Here is a 20,173-nt window from a genome sequence, read left to right on the forward strand (position 1 = left end):
ACACACACACACACACACACACACACACACACACACACACAGCTGCCAGATATCCCTCCTGTTGATGAGGCAAGGTGTCGGGATGATTGATTGAATGATCTCTGCGCCGGACAAATGGGCTTGGATTAGAATTTGATCTAAAATGGAGTCAACATGGAAATGGCCATGTCAGTCTGCTCCTTTCATCTGCAGCTCCTGAGCTATGCATACCATATTGTGTTTGCTGTCTTGTTCTGATCAAGAACCTGGTTTCAAGGACTGTCTTTCACAAATAACCATAGAATAGGAGGGTATTTTTCACAGCTGTTTACCTAAAATCAAAGTGACAGCAATCTTAGATGAGTAATTTGACTAATAATGCATGTTAATTGCATTATCAGCCTTTTGGATATGCAGATACAGCAAACAAATTTACTGAAAAAAAATCCCCAAACTCTGCAACTCAAAACAAATTAATTTAGCAAGGCTGATAAAAGTTTCTAAAAACATCTTTGTGTGACACGGCTATGCTAACCTGGTCTCCTAGAACAACAAAGGAACACCGCTACTAAAGGCTAACCTAGCTCGTAACATTAACAGTATTGGTCTCCTCTCCCGGCGTGATGACCTCCGCCACGATCTGCTTTCCAGCGTCCTCCGTCAGCGTCAAGACTCTGGGAGCCCGCTGTCTGTGTTGTACTTCAGGTTTTAAAAGGTGTATACAAAAAGTTGTGTTGTGGGAAACAAGAAGCAAGAATAGTCCTTTAGAGTCTTTGTCTTCAATAGTGTTCTCCGTGTGGAAGCGTGTGGTTTGCAGCCGTCAGCCTCCTTTCTGAATCAACTTCCTGAATGGATCTCATCCCACACACCTGCAATGGCTGGGTTAAATCAGATCAACACAAAACCCCCTCATGTGACGTGTCAGTCCGACCCGGTCAATCAGCTAGCCACGCCCACTTCTCTAATGACACTAGACTGATATCATTACTAAGTGTGAGATTGTGACTTCATTTCGAAATTAAGTCACAATCTCGAATTTCGAATAAAAAAATTTAATTGTTGATGCTGCCACGCCCCCATGTCACGTCCTGTCGGCTTGCCAAGTGGGAAAAAAAACATAGAAAAAGTTCATTGACACTACTCTGGTTAATTAACCGGCTCTTCGGTCAGTTTGTCAACACTAGTGTTGAAGTGCTGCGAGTCAGTCAACCTCCTCTAATTTAGCTACAGCATATAAAGATAGCATGGCAACTGCAGATGCAGGAGACCCATCAACAGAACTTGATCCCTCTCCTCTTTCACTGAAGTCGCCGGTGTGGAAGTATTTTGGATTTCCAGTGAGTTATGTTGACAACGTTGGCGTTGTCAACAGAAAAGCCACAGTTTGCAAGCTCTGCTATGTGCGTGTACCATATTCTTCCACTGGCAGCACGACTAACATGGAAGTTAATCTGTGTGTTATATGTTCAACTATTTGGAAATAGTTTGTTAAGACACTTAATTGTTCAGAGAATACTATGGACATGGCTGTTTTATTGTTTTTTTTTGTTTGCTTTGTTGTGAACTTGAATGTCATCTTCTCTGACGAAGACTGCAGTTACAATAGAGATTATGGAGGTTATGGATATAAGTTATTGTTACATTATGTTGTTAATAAATGTTTTAAATTTGACAATGTAGTGTGGTACATTGCGAACAAAGGTAAGCTATTATATTGCATAAAAGTCTACTCTAAAAATTGCATAGCAACCTGTGCTTTAAAAATCGAGAATTGAATCAAACCGTGACCTTAGAATTGAAAATGTAATTGAATCATGGATTTGGAGAATCGTGACACCCTTAATCATAACATTTGTATTCAGTATGTTACATGGTTTTATTTGATCCACGGAGCTGTAGACCTGTTCTCCTTATAATACACTAGAACCCAATTTTGGTTCCAGTCCTCGGTTTTCCCACAAACGTCACACAACATTTCCAGCCCAGAACAAAAGGAACAGGGGATGTGATCAGACAGATGGATGACCCAAAACTAGAGCAAACCGAAGCATGAGATCTCGCTATTTTCCCAAAATTCCTTTAACACATTTGAGCCTGAATCTGAGGTTACACTGTTTTCCTTATGACTAACACTCTCCATAATCAGTCCCTGCACACTTGCCCAGGAGACCCCTGGTCGGTCTTCTCGGCTGTTTTCCTTGGCCGCTCACTCTGCTGATGGAAAGATGAGTCTCGGTGAGGTCAAACTGAGGCTTCAGCAACTTGCAGTAAGGTTGTGAGGGATGACTGTGAATTGATAACCACAGTCCCATAACTCTATTTTTGTGGGAAAAGACATTATGACTACCATGTTTCAGATTGTATAACCCCAAGTACACTTCATGACCACTGGCCCTTCAAACCCATGCCAATGTGTGAGACAATGCAACCATTTCTGTCCATGTCTGAGGGGTTTTTCAACTCCTAAAAAACAATTACCCATGTGACATGCAACTTGTTTCTATCAGATCTCTGTTTAATAGTCTTGCAAATATTTGGCATGGTCTTTATTTAATCATCTTGTACTGTAGCAGCAGACATGTTTTGCAGTGACACTATTTAAAATGTCCATATATATTTAATAATAATCAATGAATGCAATTTGATTCAGCGCTGTAAACTGTAATGTTGTTCTCCAGTCTTGGGGTCAGGGGTTGAGGGGCAGGAAGGGAGGGTCCCTTCTCTTAGAACAAAAGAAAGATATTAGAACTTCACGTGTTTGCGAAATGTGACCTGTGTACTGTATTTTTAGTGTGCTTTATAACACACCAAAAACACAGATGAGCGAGTGTGTGTATGTGACCCCTTGTGACAAGCCTGTTTGTCCTAGTAATGATGGAGAGTTTCCCTCCTTCCTCCCAGAATAAATAGCCTTCCTGAGGCCTTGTGGGATATGAATGGAGGGAGGAGACGGGCTGGATGGGGATACTCAGATTTGTCTAATACAAAGAGCAGTGAGGACACTTAAAATGACTGGATCTGGCCATATTTTGAAAAAGCCTTGTATTCTTAACTCAGTGACTCACAACAAAAAGTAAGGTCTGTGATAAAAAAAATTTTGGCACCTGTTTTTTTTTTTTTTTTTTTTTGCCTCCTAAAGAACATGTGTTTGTGCCATCTGATTTCTCATAATATTTTAACATTTGGAAGCTTTTTCATCTGTTCTTCAACTTCAAAATTGGCATCTGTAGCAACGTTATAGTGTTTTATTTTTTTTTTACCATCAGTTGCTTTGCTCTTTGTGCATCAATGCACGCATATTTGTATGTGCCTGCCTGTGTACCGTAGCTCTGCTTAGTGCTATGCTGTGAATATGAAATAGAGCAGCTAGCCTCTGCACTGCAGCCATCCCGCCCTGGCCCCCACACTTTACCTACTGCTCAGTGCAGCTGACCAGCCTGCAGAAACACAGGTGTGTGTGTGTGTGTGTGTGTGTGTGTGTGTGTGTGTGTGTGTGTGTGTGTGTGTGTGTGTGTGTGTGTGTGTGTGTGTGTGTGTGTGTGTGTGTGTGTGTGTGTGTGTGTGTGTGTGTGTGTGTGTGTGTGTGGAAAAGAGTTAAGTTTACTTGTCTGTGTCTTTGTTTACGTGGGTTCATCTTTGTTTCTCCTGCTACCTGTACAAGATTGATTTCTTCTTTTTATGTCCATGACATGTGCATCTGTATTGTTAGCCACTCTTTTATCTATGTGGCAGTTTTGTTTATACCATGCGACTATAAAAATAATGAACGTAGCATCAGTGACGTCACTCATTGGTTTGTGGACTGCCGTTTTGAAGCTGGGAGTTTGCATTTTGACCGTTGCCATCTTGTTTTTTTTTTTTTTTTTTTTTGGACAAGAGGGTGGAGCTGGGGAGGATGATAGAAGTTTTTATATTTGCCGTTTGTGTAACGAGAATTTAGGAATAAACGGAACCATTTCAGGTTCCCGGACCGCTGTCTGAAAATACTGGTTAGCTGATTGGATAAACCATCTGTCTATCACCACCTAACCCACCTCAAAACCAACGCTGATTGGCCCGGTCGTTTGGCTAACGGCTCCAAATTTTCTCTGCCTCAAGATGCCAGACTGATCTGCGAGTGGAAAACTGGAGCTTGCGAGATCAGGACGGTCTCACAAGGCTAGCAAGTTACTTACACTTATTTTCAATTCATTAATTCTGCTTGAATATGTTTCTTGATTAATTCATAAAATGTTAATTCCTGGTCCTAGTCTTTGCACAGGCTAATCCATGATCGTACAAACTGTAGCACCACTCTGGCATAAAGGGTGTCATGAGGGTGAGCTGAACTCAAAGGCCCTGAAACACAAGAATGCCGGGGAAGAGAGAGAGAAGCAGAGGTAGGAGGAGAAGAAAGAGAGAAAGATGGAGTAAGGAAAGAGGAGAGGAGAAAAAGAAGGTTTCTGACAATCAAACCTTTGATAAACATGTTCTGTGTCAACTGAGAACACGCACAGAGAGAGAGATTTGAGTTCTCTCTTTGCCTTTCTCTCCTTCTGTGGCTAATATGTTGAGATAATGGGCCATTGAGGCAGAATGGGAAGGCTTAAAAAACACCTTAGTCATGACTGGGCCGCCACTCAGCGCCACTGATTAAATTACCCAGATGAAGGGGTATTTATTTTAAGCACAATTACAATCCATAAAACTGTACTTAGGACTGCCCAGTTAAAGATGTCAAATCACTGTCTGCAGCTCTTTGTGACTGTTTGTTTTTGTGTGTATAGAGCTTGAATAGACAATAGTGTTTTAGCGTTATTTAATTTATTCAGGCATTTAATTTCATCTGTGACATGGTAGCAGTTGGAACTGCGGGATAGTTTTGAGTAGCCAGACCTTTTCGCTTCAATTATTTCCCCTCTGGGTGACTGTTTAGCCTGCCAGTGCAGCAGAAAATTCTGGATGATGAAAAGTATTCAGAGATGGTTTTTCTTGATTCTCTCAGTTTAAGGTAGATGGGGACTTTCCAGTGTTTACTGGTTCTAGTTTTACTGACTATAAGGGACACAGAAGGTGTTTGTTGGTCAAAATGCTGCAACTAGCGGCAGAAATCACAATTCCCCATCAAACACCATCTGAGTCTGCCTGAAACTGCTCTGAAATGGTTGACAGTGATTGTTCCCCCAATCTAGTCCACGTTGTTTGATGCATGTTTCTCTCATTTAGGGATGCCACAGGCTCATCAATGAATCATAGGCTCAATGTTCAGAGTCTTTAGAGAAGACCAAAAAGAGTGACCACTGGATCTGACAGCAGCCTGAGCATGGCACCAGCCTTTTGATGACTGGCTGACTGGTGTTTTGTTATAAAGAGACTCCTGCCAGCTCGTTTGGTGTGGAAGGGTGTGTGAGTAATTCTCACTGGTTGTGATGTGAAGGGAAATCATGAGGCCAGTGATGCAGGTGTCTTGCTCTCTAGATGGATGTTCACCCGCTGCCTCTCTCCATCACCTTCCCACTGTCACCAGACTTTCCAGTCAGCAAAACCTTCTGGACCTGTGTGTGTATTTGTGTGTTTGTGTATGAGAGAGTGAGACTACAAGTTGATCTCCATTATGTCTGACTGTTTTTGTCTATTTTTGGCTTTGTGAGAGAGAGAGAGAGAGAGAGAGAGAGAGAGAGAGAGAGAGAGAGAGAGAGAGAGAATTTGTGGTGAATAAATGGGTATGTGGTCCCAGCTTGTCTTTGTTTGTGTGTGCGTGTGTGTTTTATGTTTGCGTCTAGATGTCAGAAAAAGTGCAGCCACCAGCAAATGCTGCGGCTGGTGGCAGTGTGACAAAATTAAAGATGTGGCATGGGGGGAGGGAAGAGGGGAAGGATAGGAGGGATGAACAGAGGGATGAGGATGGGTGAGTGGGGAGGGTAGTTACGATGGATCTTTTGGAGGAGAGAAGAATAAGGGAGGGGCGAAGAAGCCTGTCAGTGGGACGTATTGATTGGACCTCCATCCTAAGCATCTGTAATGAGATCTAGTGGCTGTGGTTTTCTGGTGGAGCAGATTTGTCACCTGGGGCTAGACGCTATGGCTGGGCGGGACAGGGGGTGAAGGGAAACTGGCAGAGAAGGGTCAAGAGGAGAAAACTAGAGAGGGTGGATAAGTCGGGAAGAGGAGAGGAGAGCGCAAAGAGTGCTTTAAGGGACAGAAAGATGGAGAGAGTAGCTTTACGATGAGAAGACCAGACACAAATGATGACTAGAGGGGAATCTAAGAAAACGCCTGTTGGGAGCATGCAGCTAATTACTGCAGACAGTCTATGTCTGGACTCATTTCCATGGTAACAAGATGGGCCAGCAGGGCTGGCCAGCACACAGGAAGACACAGACAAGGAAATCAATGAACAGACAGACAAAATGTGGAACAAAACCATGCTAATTAAGCTACATTCACCCTTTCGCTTTGTTTGTCTACATGTCTGTGTGTGTGTGTGTGTGTGTGTGTGTGTGTGTGTGTATTCGTTCATGCTTGCCTGTTGACCCTACATTAAGACTAAATACTGTATGTTGCTCGATCAGCTGTCAACAAAGAGCTAACCTTTACATATAAAATAAGTTTTTTTGCTCTTGTATGGTCAGATTTGACTAAACAGGGCAGCAGCAGGCCAGAGATCAGAGAAAGTTTCTTGTGAATGGTACTGTTTGGATCATGCGACAGTAAAGTCAGTAAGTTTGACTTCCCTAAGGGAAAGACTGTTTCTGCTCCCTCACCAGCTACTGTTGAATTGATCTTGAGCAAATCTAGAAACCTCTAATTGATTTGATCAAGCTTTTTAGTGGCAAAGTGCTGATGTCTTGAAGTCCCGAAGACTGTTGGCAGCAATGAAGATGATATTCTACTTTGCTTTAGAGTGTACGTTTTAGAGCCTTGTAGTGTGATAGATTGCTGAATTATAATGTATTTGGCGACACATAAAACCTGTAAACAAAACAGAAATTAGCTAAATAAGTTGAAATAGTTGATTTTGTTGTGTATTCCTTACAATTTTGTTTAAAAACGTGACATTTTCATCACAATAACCCCGTCTTACGATGGGCAGGTCATTGAGTTTGTGGGTAAAAAAGGTCGGCTAGCTTGGAGTGAAACAAACACTAAAAAGTGACCGCTGCATGAAGTGTGTGTGTGTGTGTGTGTGTGTGTGTGTGTGTGTGTGTGTGTGTGTGTGTGTGTGTGTGTGTGTGTGTGTGTGTGTGTGTGTGTGTGTGTGTGTGTGTGTGTGTGTGTGTGTGTGTGTGTGTGTGTGTGTGTGTGTGTGTGTGTGTGTGTGTGTGTGTGTGTGTGTGTGAGAAGAGCTATGTTCTCTTTCAGCCAATTCAAACCGTCAGTAACCCAATTTAGTCTCTGGGTCGTTTAGTCAATAGGACACACACACATACTTTGAAACAATGGAAAATCTGTTGTCAGAGTGCTCTGACTTCCTCTCTCTCGATGCCATTTACTTAATACAGGAGTTTCTTGTGGAAGTTATGCTTTAATTATTGTTGGCCCTTTATTTTTGTCCATATAGTTGATATATGATAAACCATTACTAAGCAAAAGGGCGCGACATTTGTGTAAAATGGCCTTATGGGTGTCTGTGTGTTACCACCTGCACTATACAATGTGGCCGATAAAGCCATCGTGACCCAGTGACGTGAAACAGGGCAGTTAACCACCCAATGTCATGTCATTGCGGTGTGTGTACGTGTGTGTACGTGTGTGTGTGTGTGTGTGTGTGTGTATTGAGCTGCTTCCCTGCACAGTGCTAGTCTGCATAAGACCTTTGGACAAGCATTAAATGTCTTATCCAAACATTTCATACATGTTCATACACACTCTGTAAAGAGCCATCACAGAGTGTCATGATCGTCACTTCTTAGGAAACACTGATTGGCAGTCATTCCCAAGAACTTATTTATATAGTGTTGCTTTCATCACATGATACAATCTTGTTCCCAGGAAACCTTTTATACAATCACAGGCTTAACTGTTATATTAAAGTTTTCATTGGGAAGATCAAAAGCCTGACTGGATATTTGTCAATAGAAGGTATTTCTGCTTTTAATGATCTAATAGCTGATGTCTGGTTTGACAGATGCACATTCATACACATAATATCATCAAGAATTATTCAAATTTGGTAATTATGAGCTCACTGCACACACTTGCAGGGTTACTGTGTCTGCCCCCTCCCCCTTCTCATCAGATCAACTGCCCCTCATCCCATACAGCTTTGTAACCGGAGTGCAATATCCTGATATTTGCAAGTACACATGAGTAAACTAATAGACACCTCTCAGGTTCCTGTGTTTGGAAAGTTGCTTGCACAATGGCAGCTCTTTATCTGTGTGTCAATAACCCTGAGAGGGTGGCTGTTGCAGAGGGACAGGAAGGGTATGACTGTTTACTTCTCCTTTCATCCTTTAATACAGGTTGGAAAATGTTTACACATATTCAGAAGTGCATATAAAATCTATGAAAAAAAAAAGTTTACCTAGAAGGGCACTCAGGACAGCGCAGACCCCTGCCAAGGCATGCCCTATCTTACAATGTTTATGCAGTGAACTTTTCACAGTGAGGAACACATTTTTTTTTATTATTCCGGTACCACATGAATGCAGCACTTAACGTTCTATCTTGCAATGTTAACAAAAGAGAAAAATAATTAGTCGCTCCGCCCGGTGTTTTGGATCTCCTCCAAAAATGAATGGGTTCTTCCTTGGCCCATGCTACACCCCTTCACCAAGTTCCATGTAAATCGGGCCAGCTTTGCCGTATTCCTGCTGATGAACCCCACTATCACCAACCCAAATATGTTGCGCAAAAGCAATCCCGCCTATGTTCTCGGTTGTTTTTGACACGTACCTTCTTCGATACCATTCAACATAGAAACCTTATTCAAACTTAAGAATTTTCATCTCATTGAAAACCTCACTTGTTTTCGTATCTTTCATACTCAGTAATATTTAACATTTCTCATGAATTCTTTTTAAGATGGATTTTTAAAATAAACCCCCATAAGGTAACAGGAGCTTCCTGAGCACTGAAGACTTAACAATAAAAAATCTCAATAACTTTTTTTTTTTCTTCACATACGCGCGCACAAATCAACTTCTAACCACTTCTGGTACGTAGCAGTGTTTACAGGCTTTAGACCTCAGCTAATGATTTACCCTTATTCCAACTAAGACACGACACACAAGAATTTCACCTCAAGTCCTTCTCCATACTCTTAAGCTCATACAAGTCCTTACACTATAACTCACATTTTAACTCCTTTTACTGCTTATGATATATTTAGCTCCATTTAGCCCTTTCCTATTATTTCAACTCTTCATTTTACTTCAGCTGCTCCTTCATACAAAGTTAAGCCAGCAACGCAGTTTAGCTCCCAGCCATTTATCAAGCCATGCTGTTCATCTCCCAGCTCTACATGAAGCAATGCTGTCCAGGTTTTTAAGCAATGCATTTTAGCTGCCCATCCAGCACTTCAGCTCAGTTTCAGCTTATCAGCAGCCAGCAATCCCACCATTTCTTCAAAATAATTGCATTCTCTAGTTTTATTTGACTCTTGGTGGATTTTGAATGCCTACATATGGCTGATGTTCCTTTTGAGTATGCATGGTGCTCAGGAAATGTTCTTCATAGTTTTATTTTAGAGATTTTTTGTAATTAATTTTGTCTCACATAACCTGCAGTTCTGATTTGGGCCACTAAACTAGTTATGTGATGGGTGAAGGCACTACTTACTTTTACATAAATGAAATACAAATAAATTAAACATAGATAGGTAAGGATAGAACTAAAAGTTAAGCGTTCTGGCCTGATTTGCCTAACAATTTCCAGGCGCTTTTTGGTCCTTGTGGTATTTCCTTAAGCAGACACAGGCCCACTTGGGTGCTTTTCTCACTCTAGATGACTTTATTGACATCACCTCTCTCAAAAAAATGGTCAGTTGACTCAAAACTGTCACTAAACTCTCCAAAAATATTGTTTTCTGTCGTCTTTCTACTACTACGGTTTGCTATGTGCTCTCTTTTCTCTTCCTACTTTCTCCTCGCCGGTAAATGGCGACAGCCACAGCCTTTGATACTGATCCTACCGTAATGTCACATATGGGTGGAAAGCTCTCTTTCTCTGCTTTCAGGAACTGTTTGCATTTTTAACGGTCTATGAGTTACGGTAATTTGAAGCCCGCCTGCAAATGTGAGACGCAGTCAGTTAATCTTGTCTGTGATTGGACGGCCATTTCTCCCTGTATTGAGTGGCTACCGTAATGCCCCGTATATGAGCGCAATGCTCCCATTGTCTGCTTTTAGGAACCATTTGAACGGTCTAGGAATTACGGGCAAACTTACACAAGAGTTGCGATGTTCCTGTAGAGGAAACAGACAGTCAGAGCCGGTGTACGGGAAGACACGATACCACGCTACAGCTGCAACTCCCCGCCCCCGCTGCTGTACTGCGCATGTGTGGGAACACACAAACGCACAGAGGTTCCTCGATTTATAGATAGATGTTGACGCTTGTTATGACAGTATCACTCTCTCCCTCCCAGCAATCGGTGTGTTTTTGTTTACACTCTTCTCCCCCCTCTCGTCTCTCCTTGACTCGCTCAGGGCAAATGTCTTACATCAGATCACTCGAAGCATTTATAGCAAAGCTTTTGAAGCTTAGGACTCCCACCGTGGCCAAATATAGTAAACGTGAATCCAGCAGCTGTGTGTGTGTGTGTGTGTGTGTGTGTGTGTGTGTGTGTGTGTGTGTGTGTGTGTGTGTGTGTGTGTGTGTGTGTGTGAACGAGGGTGGATGAGTGTTTGCGTGCATGTGTTCTCCTGAGTAAATGGCTCTGGGGTAAAAACGTGTTTGTTATTGTTCCCAGCACTTCGCCCTGTAGACAACACTGCCAATTAAAGGGGAGTTTTTATGTGTTAAGAGCAGGAAGTGTTGCTGTATGTGGCTGCACACTATTGGCTGCCCAGCTTCTCCCATGTTCCTTCCCTGGGGACTGAGCAGCCAGGGCTCTTTAGTGCCATGGCCAAATGAAAGGTAAACACAACACACCTTTGATCAGGCTTTGCATTTAAAACCCTTACTGGAACTGTGTGTGCGTGTGTTTGTGTTTGTGTGTGTGTTTAGCTTAATGAGAGATAAGCTCTCCAGGATGCTACCACCTCCTCCTCCTCCTCCTCTTGCTGTTGAATGAGTGAAATCATCCCTCCATCACTGCCTCCTTCCCTGCATCCCCCCATCCAGCCAGCATGAAAACAAAACAAAGCGTTGTATGAATGAAAGTGGGAGGGGTTGAGTGGCCTAGAAAGGCAAGCAGACAGATAGAGAGATAGATAGTGGTGCAGGGCGGGTGAGGCTGTGGCGGATAGGAGGGATAGAGAAGAGGACAGTGGAGTAGGAGGAAGGGGGGATGAATGAATGAATGAGCTGACTGGAGCATGTTTGACATAGCAGCTAGCTTGTGTAGCCTGGCGCTAGCGTGAGCAGAATGGGGAATAATGCTGCTGCAGTGGTGTTATGTTACTATAGTACTCCCTGCTGAGATGATTTTGCTGGGATCTGATAGAAACAGGAGAGGAATAGGGTAAATATACCTTGGATTAATAAAGAAAATAACTGAAAGATGAAATAAAATGCCAAGGTAGTGCATTGATTTATTGCACGTTTCTATTAATACAACAGGGGGATGTAAACAACTGTTTTAATGACCCTGTATTGAATGGATTCATCTATCTCTGTTTCGGCCCAGCTCCTGCCTTAAGCTCGTTCTAATTCATCCAAAGCAGCAGCAGCAGCAGTAGTAGATTTGTCTTCTCTGGCATGCTGGCTACTTGGCTGCGTCTGCCCCCTGTCTGCCCCAGCAAGGCCAGGGTTAACCCTGGGCGTCTCTCCTCCCCTACATGGAAGAGGCCATTGAATGGCTGCCTCCCCCAGTCAGCAAACACATTGGCTGAAGCTGAGGGTGGATCTGGGGCTGGAGCGGCACTCTGGCATGGATCCTCAACTGGAGCTGGATTACGTGAGCTGTCTCAGCCCTCCCTGCTCTGTTATGTGATGCCGTGGTCACAGCATGTACACACACAGCAGACAGACAAGAGGGGGAGGGCTAGAGAAGAGCTATGCATTTTTCTCTGTGGGTCAGAGACGACTGTGTGCAGTAAGTGGGTTTACTAGCTCATAGTAAAGAAAATGTAGTGGAGCGACCCCTGCATGAACTACCCCAGAAGGTCGGAGATAGTGTTATTTTTTTCTACATTAGTCAGTCCCCCTCTCCGCGGTTTTGACCCCATGTCTCTTTCGTCATTGTTCTTTTCTTTAACCTCATTATCCAACCCCTCCGCTCCCCCTGCCACAACCCCGTCTGTCCTCTCTGCTTTTACTCAGGCAGCACAATGGGCAGCCCTCCCGTGCAGGGGGGGTCCTAGCTGTATCCTTGGCAGTGAGAGCTCATGTGATGTCCTCACAGAGGTGGCATCCCTTTAAGGCTGGCATCCAGTGCCCCCATTGCACTTTTAAGATAAACAGTGTGATGCACTTCTCTAAAGAATAAAAAATCTTTCTTCCAATTTTGTAGCTGCAAGAGAATTATAACAGTGGTCCATTTTGATTTTAGCTTTGTTTATAGTAAGGAAAACTCAAATATCATGTAAGTTAATAAAAATACTACAGAATCTTCCTTTCCTTGATGCTGTACATTTTATCTATAAGGGACTCAAAGCAGGGTCATATTGTCTTTTAAATGTGTGTAGCTTATGTGACATAGATCTGCTTCTTGCCCTGACACTCTTTGGTTCAATTAGCACATGATATCAAAGCGGACAGTATAGTGAGAAACATGGTGAGAGACGATGACTAAGGGGCCATCCACACGGAAACGTTTTTTTGTGCAAACGCACATGTTTTGCATCGTTTGGGCCAACCGTCCAGACGAATCCTGCAAAGGCACTGCCTGAAAACGCACTTTTTTGAAACCAGGTCTCAGGGTGAAAAAATCCGAAAACGGCTCTTGTTTGGCTTCGTATGGATGGTAAATACGGATCCGTATCGATGATGTCATCGCCACACCCCTCTTTTACACCCTCTCCCACAGCCGCTGACGCACACAACTGCGGTGAAGCTAAGCGAGCATGTCCCATCTCCGTGGTCAAACCAGCTCACTTCATCTAAATACTGTGTCTCTGCTCCCTGACCCTTCCCTCTGGATTCTACACAAGATATATTGCTAACGTTATGTAGCCAACGTTAAACATCGCTAAAGTAGCTGACCAATCCAGCAGCGAAGTAACGTTAACGTAAGCTGCTATGGCTATCTGTTTATAAAGTGGAAGTAGACAACTTATCAACTAGCTAGCTAATCTGTCTGCTTATAAACTCCTTGAACGGATAATAGTAACTTTTACCACGGCTTATTGTAGAAAGGCTACTGCAAGAAAAACGTATAGATTATTAAAAAACATCATTCATGGATCATTGATGTTTGTTTGACTGCCGATGTTAGAGCTAGCTAACGTTAGCTCGCTACTAGCGCGCTGCAATCATGCAAAATAAAAAGCAATCCAACAGCACATTATACAATGTAAACAAAGACACGTTTTCTTGCGGCGGCCTTCATAAAATGAGCAGTGGTGAAAGGTATCATAGTCCACGGATGTATTAAGAGAACGTTATAATCTAGCTAGTCATGTTATGATGGGAAGTGGAAGTGACTATAAAATAAAAATGAAATGCTGCGCTATTGACTTTAGACCAGTTGATTTCACTGTAAACATCTGGCTGATGTTCTTTACTTGCCCAAAGTGGATTCTAGACTAAAATGAAGTTATAGCCTCAGTTATCTCTTTACAGCCCATTGCTTATGGTGATTTCCTTGTTTGTCCACAGTCAATTATGTGCAGTTGGTAAAAAGTAGGGGTGCATGATATATCTACTCAATATCATTATTGCAATATCACGTTGCGCAATATTCTATTGAAAGTGTTGTAATAAAAATGCAATATTTTGTGGAGCGCTGCGCCCAGTCCGTTGGCTGTGTGGCTTAGTTGGGTTCGATTTAGAGCCCGCTTGAAATGCTATAATGATCATCATTTCATTGGGCAGTTACCGTGCCACTTGCACACGTTAGTGCACGTCAGCGCACGGGTCCACTACGTGACAAACCCTACGGAGTGTACCACGTGTGTGCATATTTCGACAGTGGGAGTGAAAAAATAGAGACAACAAAACTGAACGAATCAGAGTAGCGAAAGAAAAATTGTCCTGTTCTCTTTATTTATTTTATACTGTACAACCAGTAAAACGTCCTGTTCTGTAGACATTATTTATTTATTTATTTATTTATTCATGTTGTTTATTTCAACTGACAGTCCAATATGACTGTCAGTTGAAATAAAGCTTGTGTTGTAAGAATACTTGTTTAATTTGTTATGAATCCATTTTGATGCGCTTTCCCGTAACCTTTGTAACTTTACACATGTTTAAAAATATCTAAATTAATATAGATATCGCAATATTCATAATCGATATTGCAATATTACACTTTGTCAATATTGTGCAACCCTAGTAAAAAGGTCAGTGTCTGGTATGAGGTGAGATGTAATGAGTCTCTACTGGCCCTCAGACAAGGCAATAACAGCTAGTTTATTAGATCATTACACGGTACAGGTCAAACCTGACTGCTAATCCAATCACAATTGACACTCAGGCTCTTTCACCGAATGCTGTTTCCCAATAGGTCAAATGAAACCTGACATGAGCCAATGACCTAATGTTCAGCCTATTAGTGATTAAGGTTGTTTCAATGCCGATGCAAGCTGCCGCTGTTAGCCATCAGGTGCAAATTGTGGACACTCACTCCCTCATGGATGCTTGGTGTGCAATCAGTGGTCGTCCAATTGCATGTATCGTATGGAAATTACAGCTGGAGCTTGTTCGATTGTGTTGTTGAATTCTAATTAGTTTTTGTCTAATCATGTGCTTTTACATGTGCAAATTCAGTTAAAATGTTCAGATAAGCTCTTGAGCATTATTTTTAGTATAACATAATCACAGAATACAGAGTGGAGGTCATGTAATTGTAGCTCATATTCAACTTGTTGATACAACAGTGCTTTACCAATACAGTAGCTTATGTTAGATACGTTCATGTTTTGTTGACCTACGGTAGCTCAAACAAGTGTGTATACATTAATGTGGTAGGTGATTTGGGATCTTTGGTAGGAAACAAAGTTAATGATGTAAATATCAGAGTCAGAAATCCATCACCCAGCAAGAATATCACTGATGTTTCTGTGCTTTGTTATTTTTGACATGTTTGATCTCTCTGTGAAAGTCACATGGTTTTCAGTTGCAGGTTTGTACTCCTACTGATGGCAGTGCAACATTCATTTTTTCTCTTTTAACAACACATTGAAAAGGCAACAAGGAACCACAAGGCCTAGCTGAGAACACCTGTTTATAGTTCATGCAGCCATGTTCATGTGTGTGTACTTAAACACCAAACATGTATGTGGTTCCCTCGCTGCTCTCAGATCAGAGCAAACCACCACTTGGTGGTCATTTTGACCACAGGCTTTTGCGCTCTCCGCCCCTTCTTGTTTAACGTTTTGAGAGCTGTTAAATGCTCGACGGAGCGACTGAGACAGAGAGAAGCATCTGTGCTTACATGCAGCCTAGTCCTGTTTTTGTTGTTGTTGTTTTTCTTTTTTTAAATTTGGCTTCTGTAGGGTATTTGTGTGTTTTTTGAACGTGAAGTCCAACTGCTCTCCCACTCCAAATACCATCAAAACCAGGAGTGGTTATGAACACAATCTTCATTGGGATACTAGATAAATAAAACATGACTGAGTTTGCGTGTATTAAACCTGACATTAACTACATCTTTCATCCTTTTTCTCCTCACCTTCTGCCTTTCCTCAGTGTGCTTGGACAACTGTAAGCATAGTGCGTGTAGCCTCCAGGGCCAGTGTTGCCATGACCAGTGCCTGGGCGGCTGTTCGGAGCCAGGTAATGCAAGTAGCTGTGTGGCCTGCAGGAACCTCCAGCATGGGAATACCTGTTTGGATAAGTGTCCTCCTGGATACTATGTCTTCAGGGGCTGGCGCTGCGTCAATTTCTCTTTCTGCCAGGTTGGTGATAACTAGTATTCTTAAGGTTAACTAGTATAATATTTAGCACAAATGTAGACACAGTAAACTACATACGCTACAGTAAAAACATGTGTCTTATATGTTTTTAAATCCAGGAGCTCCACAACCAGTGTAAGCAGACTAAGAAGTTGAACCAGGACCGGGAGTCGGGCTGCTACGAATATGTCATCCACAATGGGGCCTGTATTCCAGAGTGTCCTTCTGGATACACTACTATCAACTCCACCACGTACGTCTGACTCACTCACTCACTCACACATGCACACACACACACACACACACACACACACACACACACACACACACACACACACACACACACACACACACACACACACACACAGCAGGCAGGAGTCTTCAATGCCACCATAAACACTGCTGTGTTATTGATGGTGGCCATCATTACATGATCGGAGATGTAACTGTCACCCACAAACTCAACAGCCATTTTAATTCCAGAGCTCGCCTCCCTACGTGCACGTTCCACCAAAACAAGTTCCTTCCCGGGCTATTTGCAGAGGCACCATGCCTGCGTCCAGCGCTTAGCACCGCCCAAGACAATATTGTAATTGGTTTAAAAAAAATGTCAATAAACCAGATCTGATTTTTCTCCCATTCTGGAATGCTGTGTGGACTAGCCAGACCCTCCTCTCCAGCGCTTTAGAGGTAGGTCTGGCAATGCAAGACAACCCACAACAAATCATCCCTCTGTGACTTCAGCAGAATAAGTAGATTGTGGTCACTCAACACACTCAATAACATTTGCACACTGAGATGATGGTGTTTGGAAGATGATCAAACAAAAAGGCAGGAGTATTTTTCCACTCTGTCGCCCCTTTAGTTGTATGAATAAAAAAATAAGCAGCATACCATATGAATAAACACAATCTGATAGCTCTAATGCCAGTTATTATTGGTATGATAAGATAGTCACCAGCACCAAATACAAAGTTGCATATAAGCATGAGAATACATAATGTCATATGCAAATCAATCCTATAATCTCAATTTACGTAAATGAGTCCCTGGTGTTTTCACAGCCTCCATCACATTCTGTTCTTGGTGATTACACAGCTGCATCAAGTCAAAGCCTTCCCAAACTGACATAAAAGAACAAATAGTTTTGTAAACCTTCTCATATGCAGATTAAATCCATAAACATTGTCTTGCATACAAAAATCTGCTTTTATTAGCATGGAGGAACGTTTCTAATCATGCTAAAGTGTTGATTTTGGAAACCGCGTACAAGTGCACTGGGGTGAAATAATGTGCCTCGGTCTTTATGCACCCAATAGCCAATTATTTTCCTATTGAAAGGATTATTCAGTAGGAACATGAGCTCAACATTACAGTCTGTCTGGGACCTGTTTACTTAGTCTGGTTGAGTGGTTCACATGAGATTATTTCATTTGAAATTAGTAATAAGAATTGTTGATCGTCAGTAATTGGTGGATGTATTTAAAACCCAAGCATGTTCACTGACATCTGTGGCTGGATGAGGAATGTTTTGGGCATATAGGCCCTCTATAGTAGCAGTATGGCTCAGTGTTTAGGGTGGTTAAAAGTACACAGGTGAAAGATCAAAGGTCCAAATCCCTGTTAAAGACATTTGTCCGTAAGCATCCTAAACCTCTTATCTTATTGTAAATTCCCCTGGATAAAAGTGTCAGCCAGGTGCCGTGAATTTAAAAACGTAAAAAAAAAAATGTCGGGACCTCACCTGGTCCTGTTTAGCACACAGCTTTGTCTGCAACTGTAACAAGCCAGGGCATGACCTTATTTAGCATTCTTACTTAGTTGTAAACGAGGATAGAGGAGCATCACTCATCACAGCTTCCTCATTTAGCGTCGGTAGCTGTTGCTAAATGATGAGAACACATTTTGAAACCGTTCCTGTTTACATGCTTTCAAAACACATACATTGGTTTGGGCAATAAATGATAAAACATTTTCCAGTAGAAACATGATGGAGGCTACACTCCTGTTGTCTGTTTGTGGTAAGGACAAATCTAACAGGATCTGCCAGTTAATTTAAAAAACATTATCCTATGCTGCCAAGTTACATACCAAGAAGTAGTAGTCTTGTGTATGTAAGCCGTGACAGAAGTCTTTACAAGGTACAAGTCACAAGACCACTTTTTGTTGGTGTAAAAGACAGATAGAGACATTAATAGAGTGTGGAGACGTACGCAAGAAGGAGAGTGAGTGAAAAAGAAGTTTGTTCTAATAAGAGCAGGTTGTGTGCTGGAGATGTCTGCATCGCTTGAAGCCACAGGTGGCTGGATGATTGATGGTGTTTGTGTGTTTCTGGGATAACCTGTGTTTGTGCGTGTTTTTGCGTAAATATGTGTATGTGCATGCACGTACATGCATTTGAGTGTTTGTGTGTGCGCCGAACGTGTTTGTGACTACATTAGCTCGTTGCCAGTAAAGCATTTGGTCAGGTTGCTTTTTCCAGGTGCTGGGGGAAATGTCCACTGTGTCCAGATAGAGAGAGGTTCATATGTGTATATATAGAGATATATATTTTTTAGGTAAATAAAACACGCTCACATGCTCAGAGCTTTAATACACCCAACGGACCATTTTCAGCCACACGACTTTCTCCAAAATGTATTGTGTGTGTGTGTGTGTGTGTGTGTGTGTGTGTGTGTGTGTGTGTGTGTGTGTGTGTGTGTGTGTGTGTGTGCGTGTGTGTGTGTGTGTGTGTGCGCGCTCGTGTGTATGTGTGAGATTGACTTTCCCTTGCATGCTGCCAGCCTGCAGGGATTATCAGGTGCTTAGACAGAAAAGAACATTGCTTTAAGTCTCAGTCATACACCCTGAGGCATAAGGCAAAATGGCATCCTTTTGTGTGTTTTGTTTATGTGTGTGCTTGCGTACAGATGTATGTGTGCACACATTATGTGATAAACAAGACTTTTCTTTTCATTGGTATTCTGACGCAGTTGCAACATCAGGGTCTCTGTGCGTCTGTTTAGTTGCTATGGTTATAGCAAGAACAAGCGTCACCACAGTGGCTTAGTCTGGCAGAAGACCAGACAGACACACACACCCAGACAGTCAGGCAGATGACACACATCGTACATTTGAGTACACACACCAGTGAGGATTGACGAGGATTTACAAGGAGTAGGGGAAAAGGTTTGCATCGTGGTTTTTCTGTGATACCAATAAACAGTAAAATCCTACCATCCCTTTGCCGTCCGTCTATAGTATTATGCAAATTTGAGTATCTGTAATGTTCGTTTGGATGTCACAGAGTTCAGCCCGAGTCACAGAGTTCAGCCGGACAGATAAACACTGTCCCTTTAAGAGCTGCCGTTGGACCCAGCCTGTCTGCCTGTTTTTCAGTACAGCGGCCCAAAACATTCTCTCTTTCTACACTGCAACTAGAGCATTACTTTTTAGAAGCTGAATATACGATTTTCCATGTGGGAGAAAGAAAGAGACACAAAATGTCCTTTTTTTTTTTCTCGCTGTTGTTTGGAGAGGTCATTACAGTGTGTTTCCACTCACCCAGAAGTCATAGAGGGGAAATAATGATTTGGCTTCTGATTGATCTAAATTATTAAGAGCTTGATAAGATGGAAACTAGGAGAAGCCAGGTGTGTAATAGGTCATTTGGCTCTCTCAGGGTGGATAGGAAAAGCCAGACAAGGACCAAAACAACACCCCTGGGACTCAGTGTTTCATGTCACCATGGTGAATGGTGTCTATAGCACGGCCTGGCTGTTTAGGGGGAAAGTAGGGGCACGGTTTGGGTGAGATGGTATGTACTTGTGTGTGTGCTTCCTGGAAAGGGGGATTATAATAAGAATTGCATAAACATAGAATTAAGTCAGGGTGAGTTTACAAATGGCAGTGCATGCAGAGCTTGCATGGTCCCCGCAGCGAACAACAGCATCCTTTGTTAGCTGTTCCCCAGGCATGGCTGCTTTAAAAAGGTGCCTGTTAAGGCTGCTGTTTGATGTCATTGTCTCTACTTTGAGTTTTGTGGATGTATATTTCAAGAAAACAATTTT

At 42.4% G+C, this 20,173-nt stretch overlaps 1 protein-coding gene across 2 annotated transcripts in view; it reads left to right on the forward strand.

Moving 5' to 3' along the window:
• The window catches only part of insrb (insulin receptor b), a 91,085-nt gene that overhangs the window by 53,779 nt on the left and 17,133 nt on the right, over positions 1-20,173 (forward strand). For both annotated transcript variants that reach the window (XM_028588322.1, XM_028588323.1), the window contains exons 3-4: positions 15,919-16,127; positions 16,244-16,377. In XM_028588322.1, coding sequence (XP_028444123.1) covers positions 15,919-16,127; positions 16,244-16,377 — 343 coding nt within the window. The remainder of the gene's footprint in view (positions 1-15,918; positions 16,128-16,243; positions 16,378-20,173) is intronic.

This window comes from Perca flavescens, chromosome 9 (genome assembly GCF_004354835.1).
Source record: "Perca flavescens isolate YP-PL-M2 chromosome 9, PFLA_1.0, whole genome shotgun sequence".
Classification (NCBI taxonomy): domain Eukaryota; kingdom Metazoa; phylum Chordata; class Actinopteri; order Perciformes; family Percidae; genus Perca; species Perca flavescens.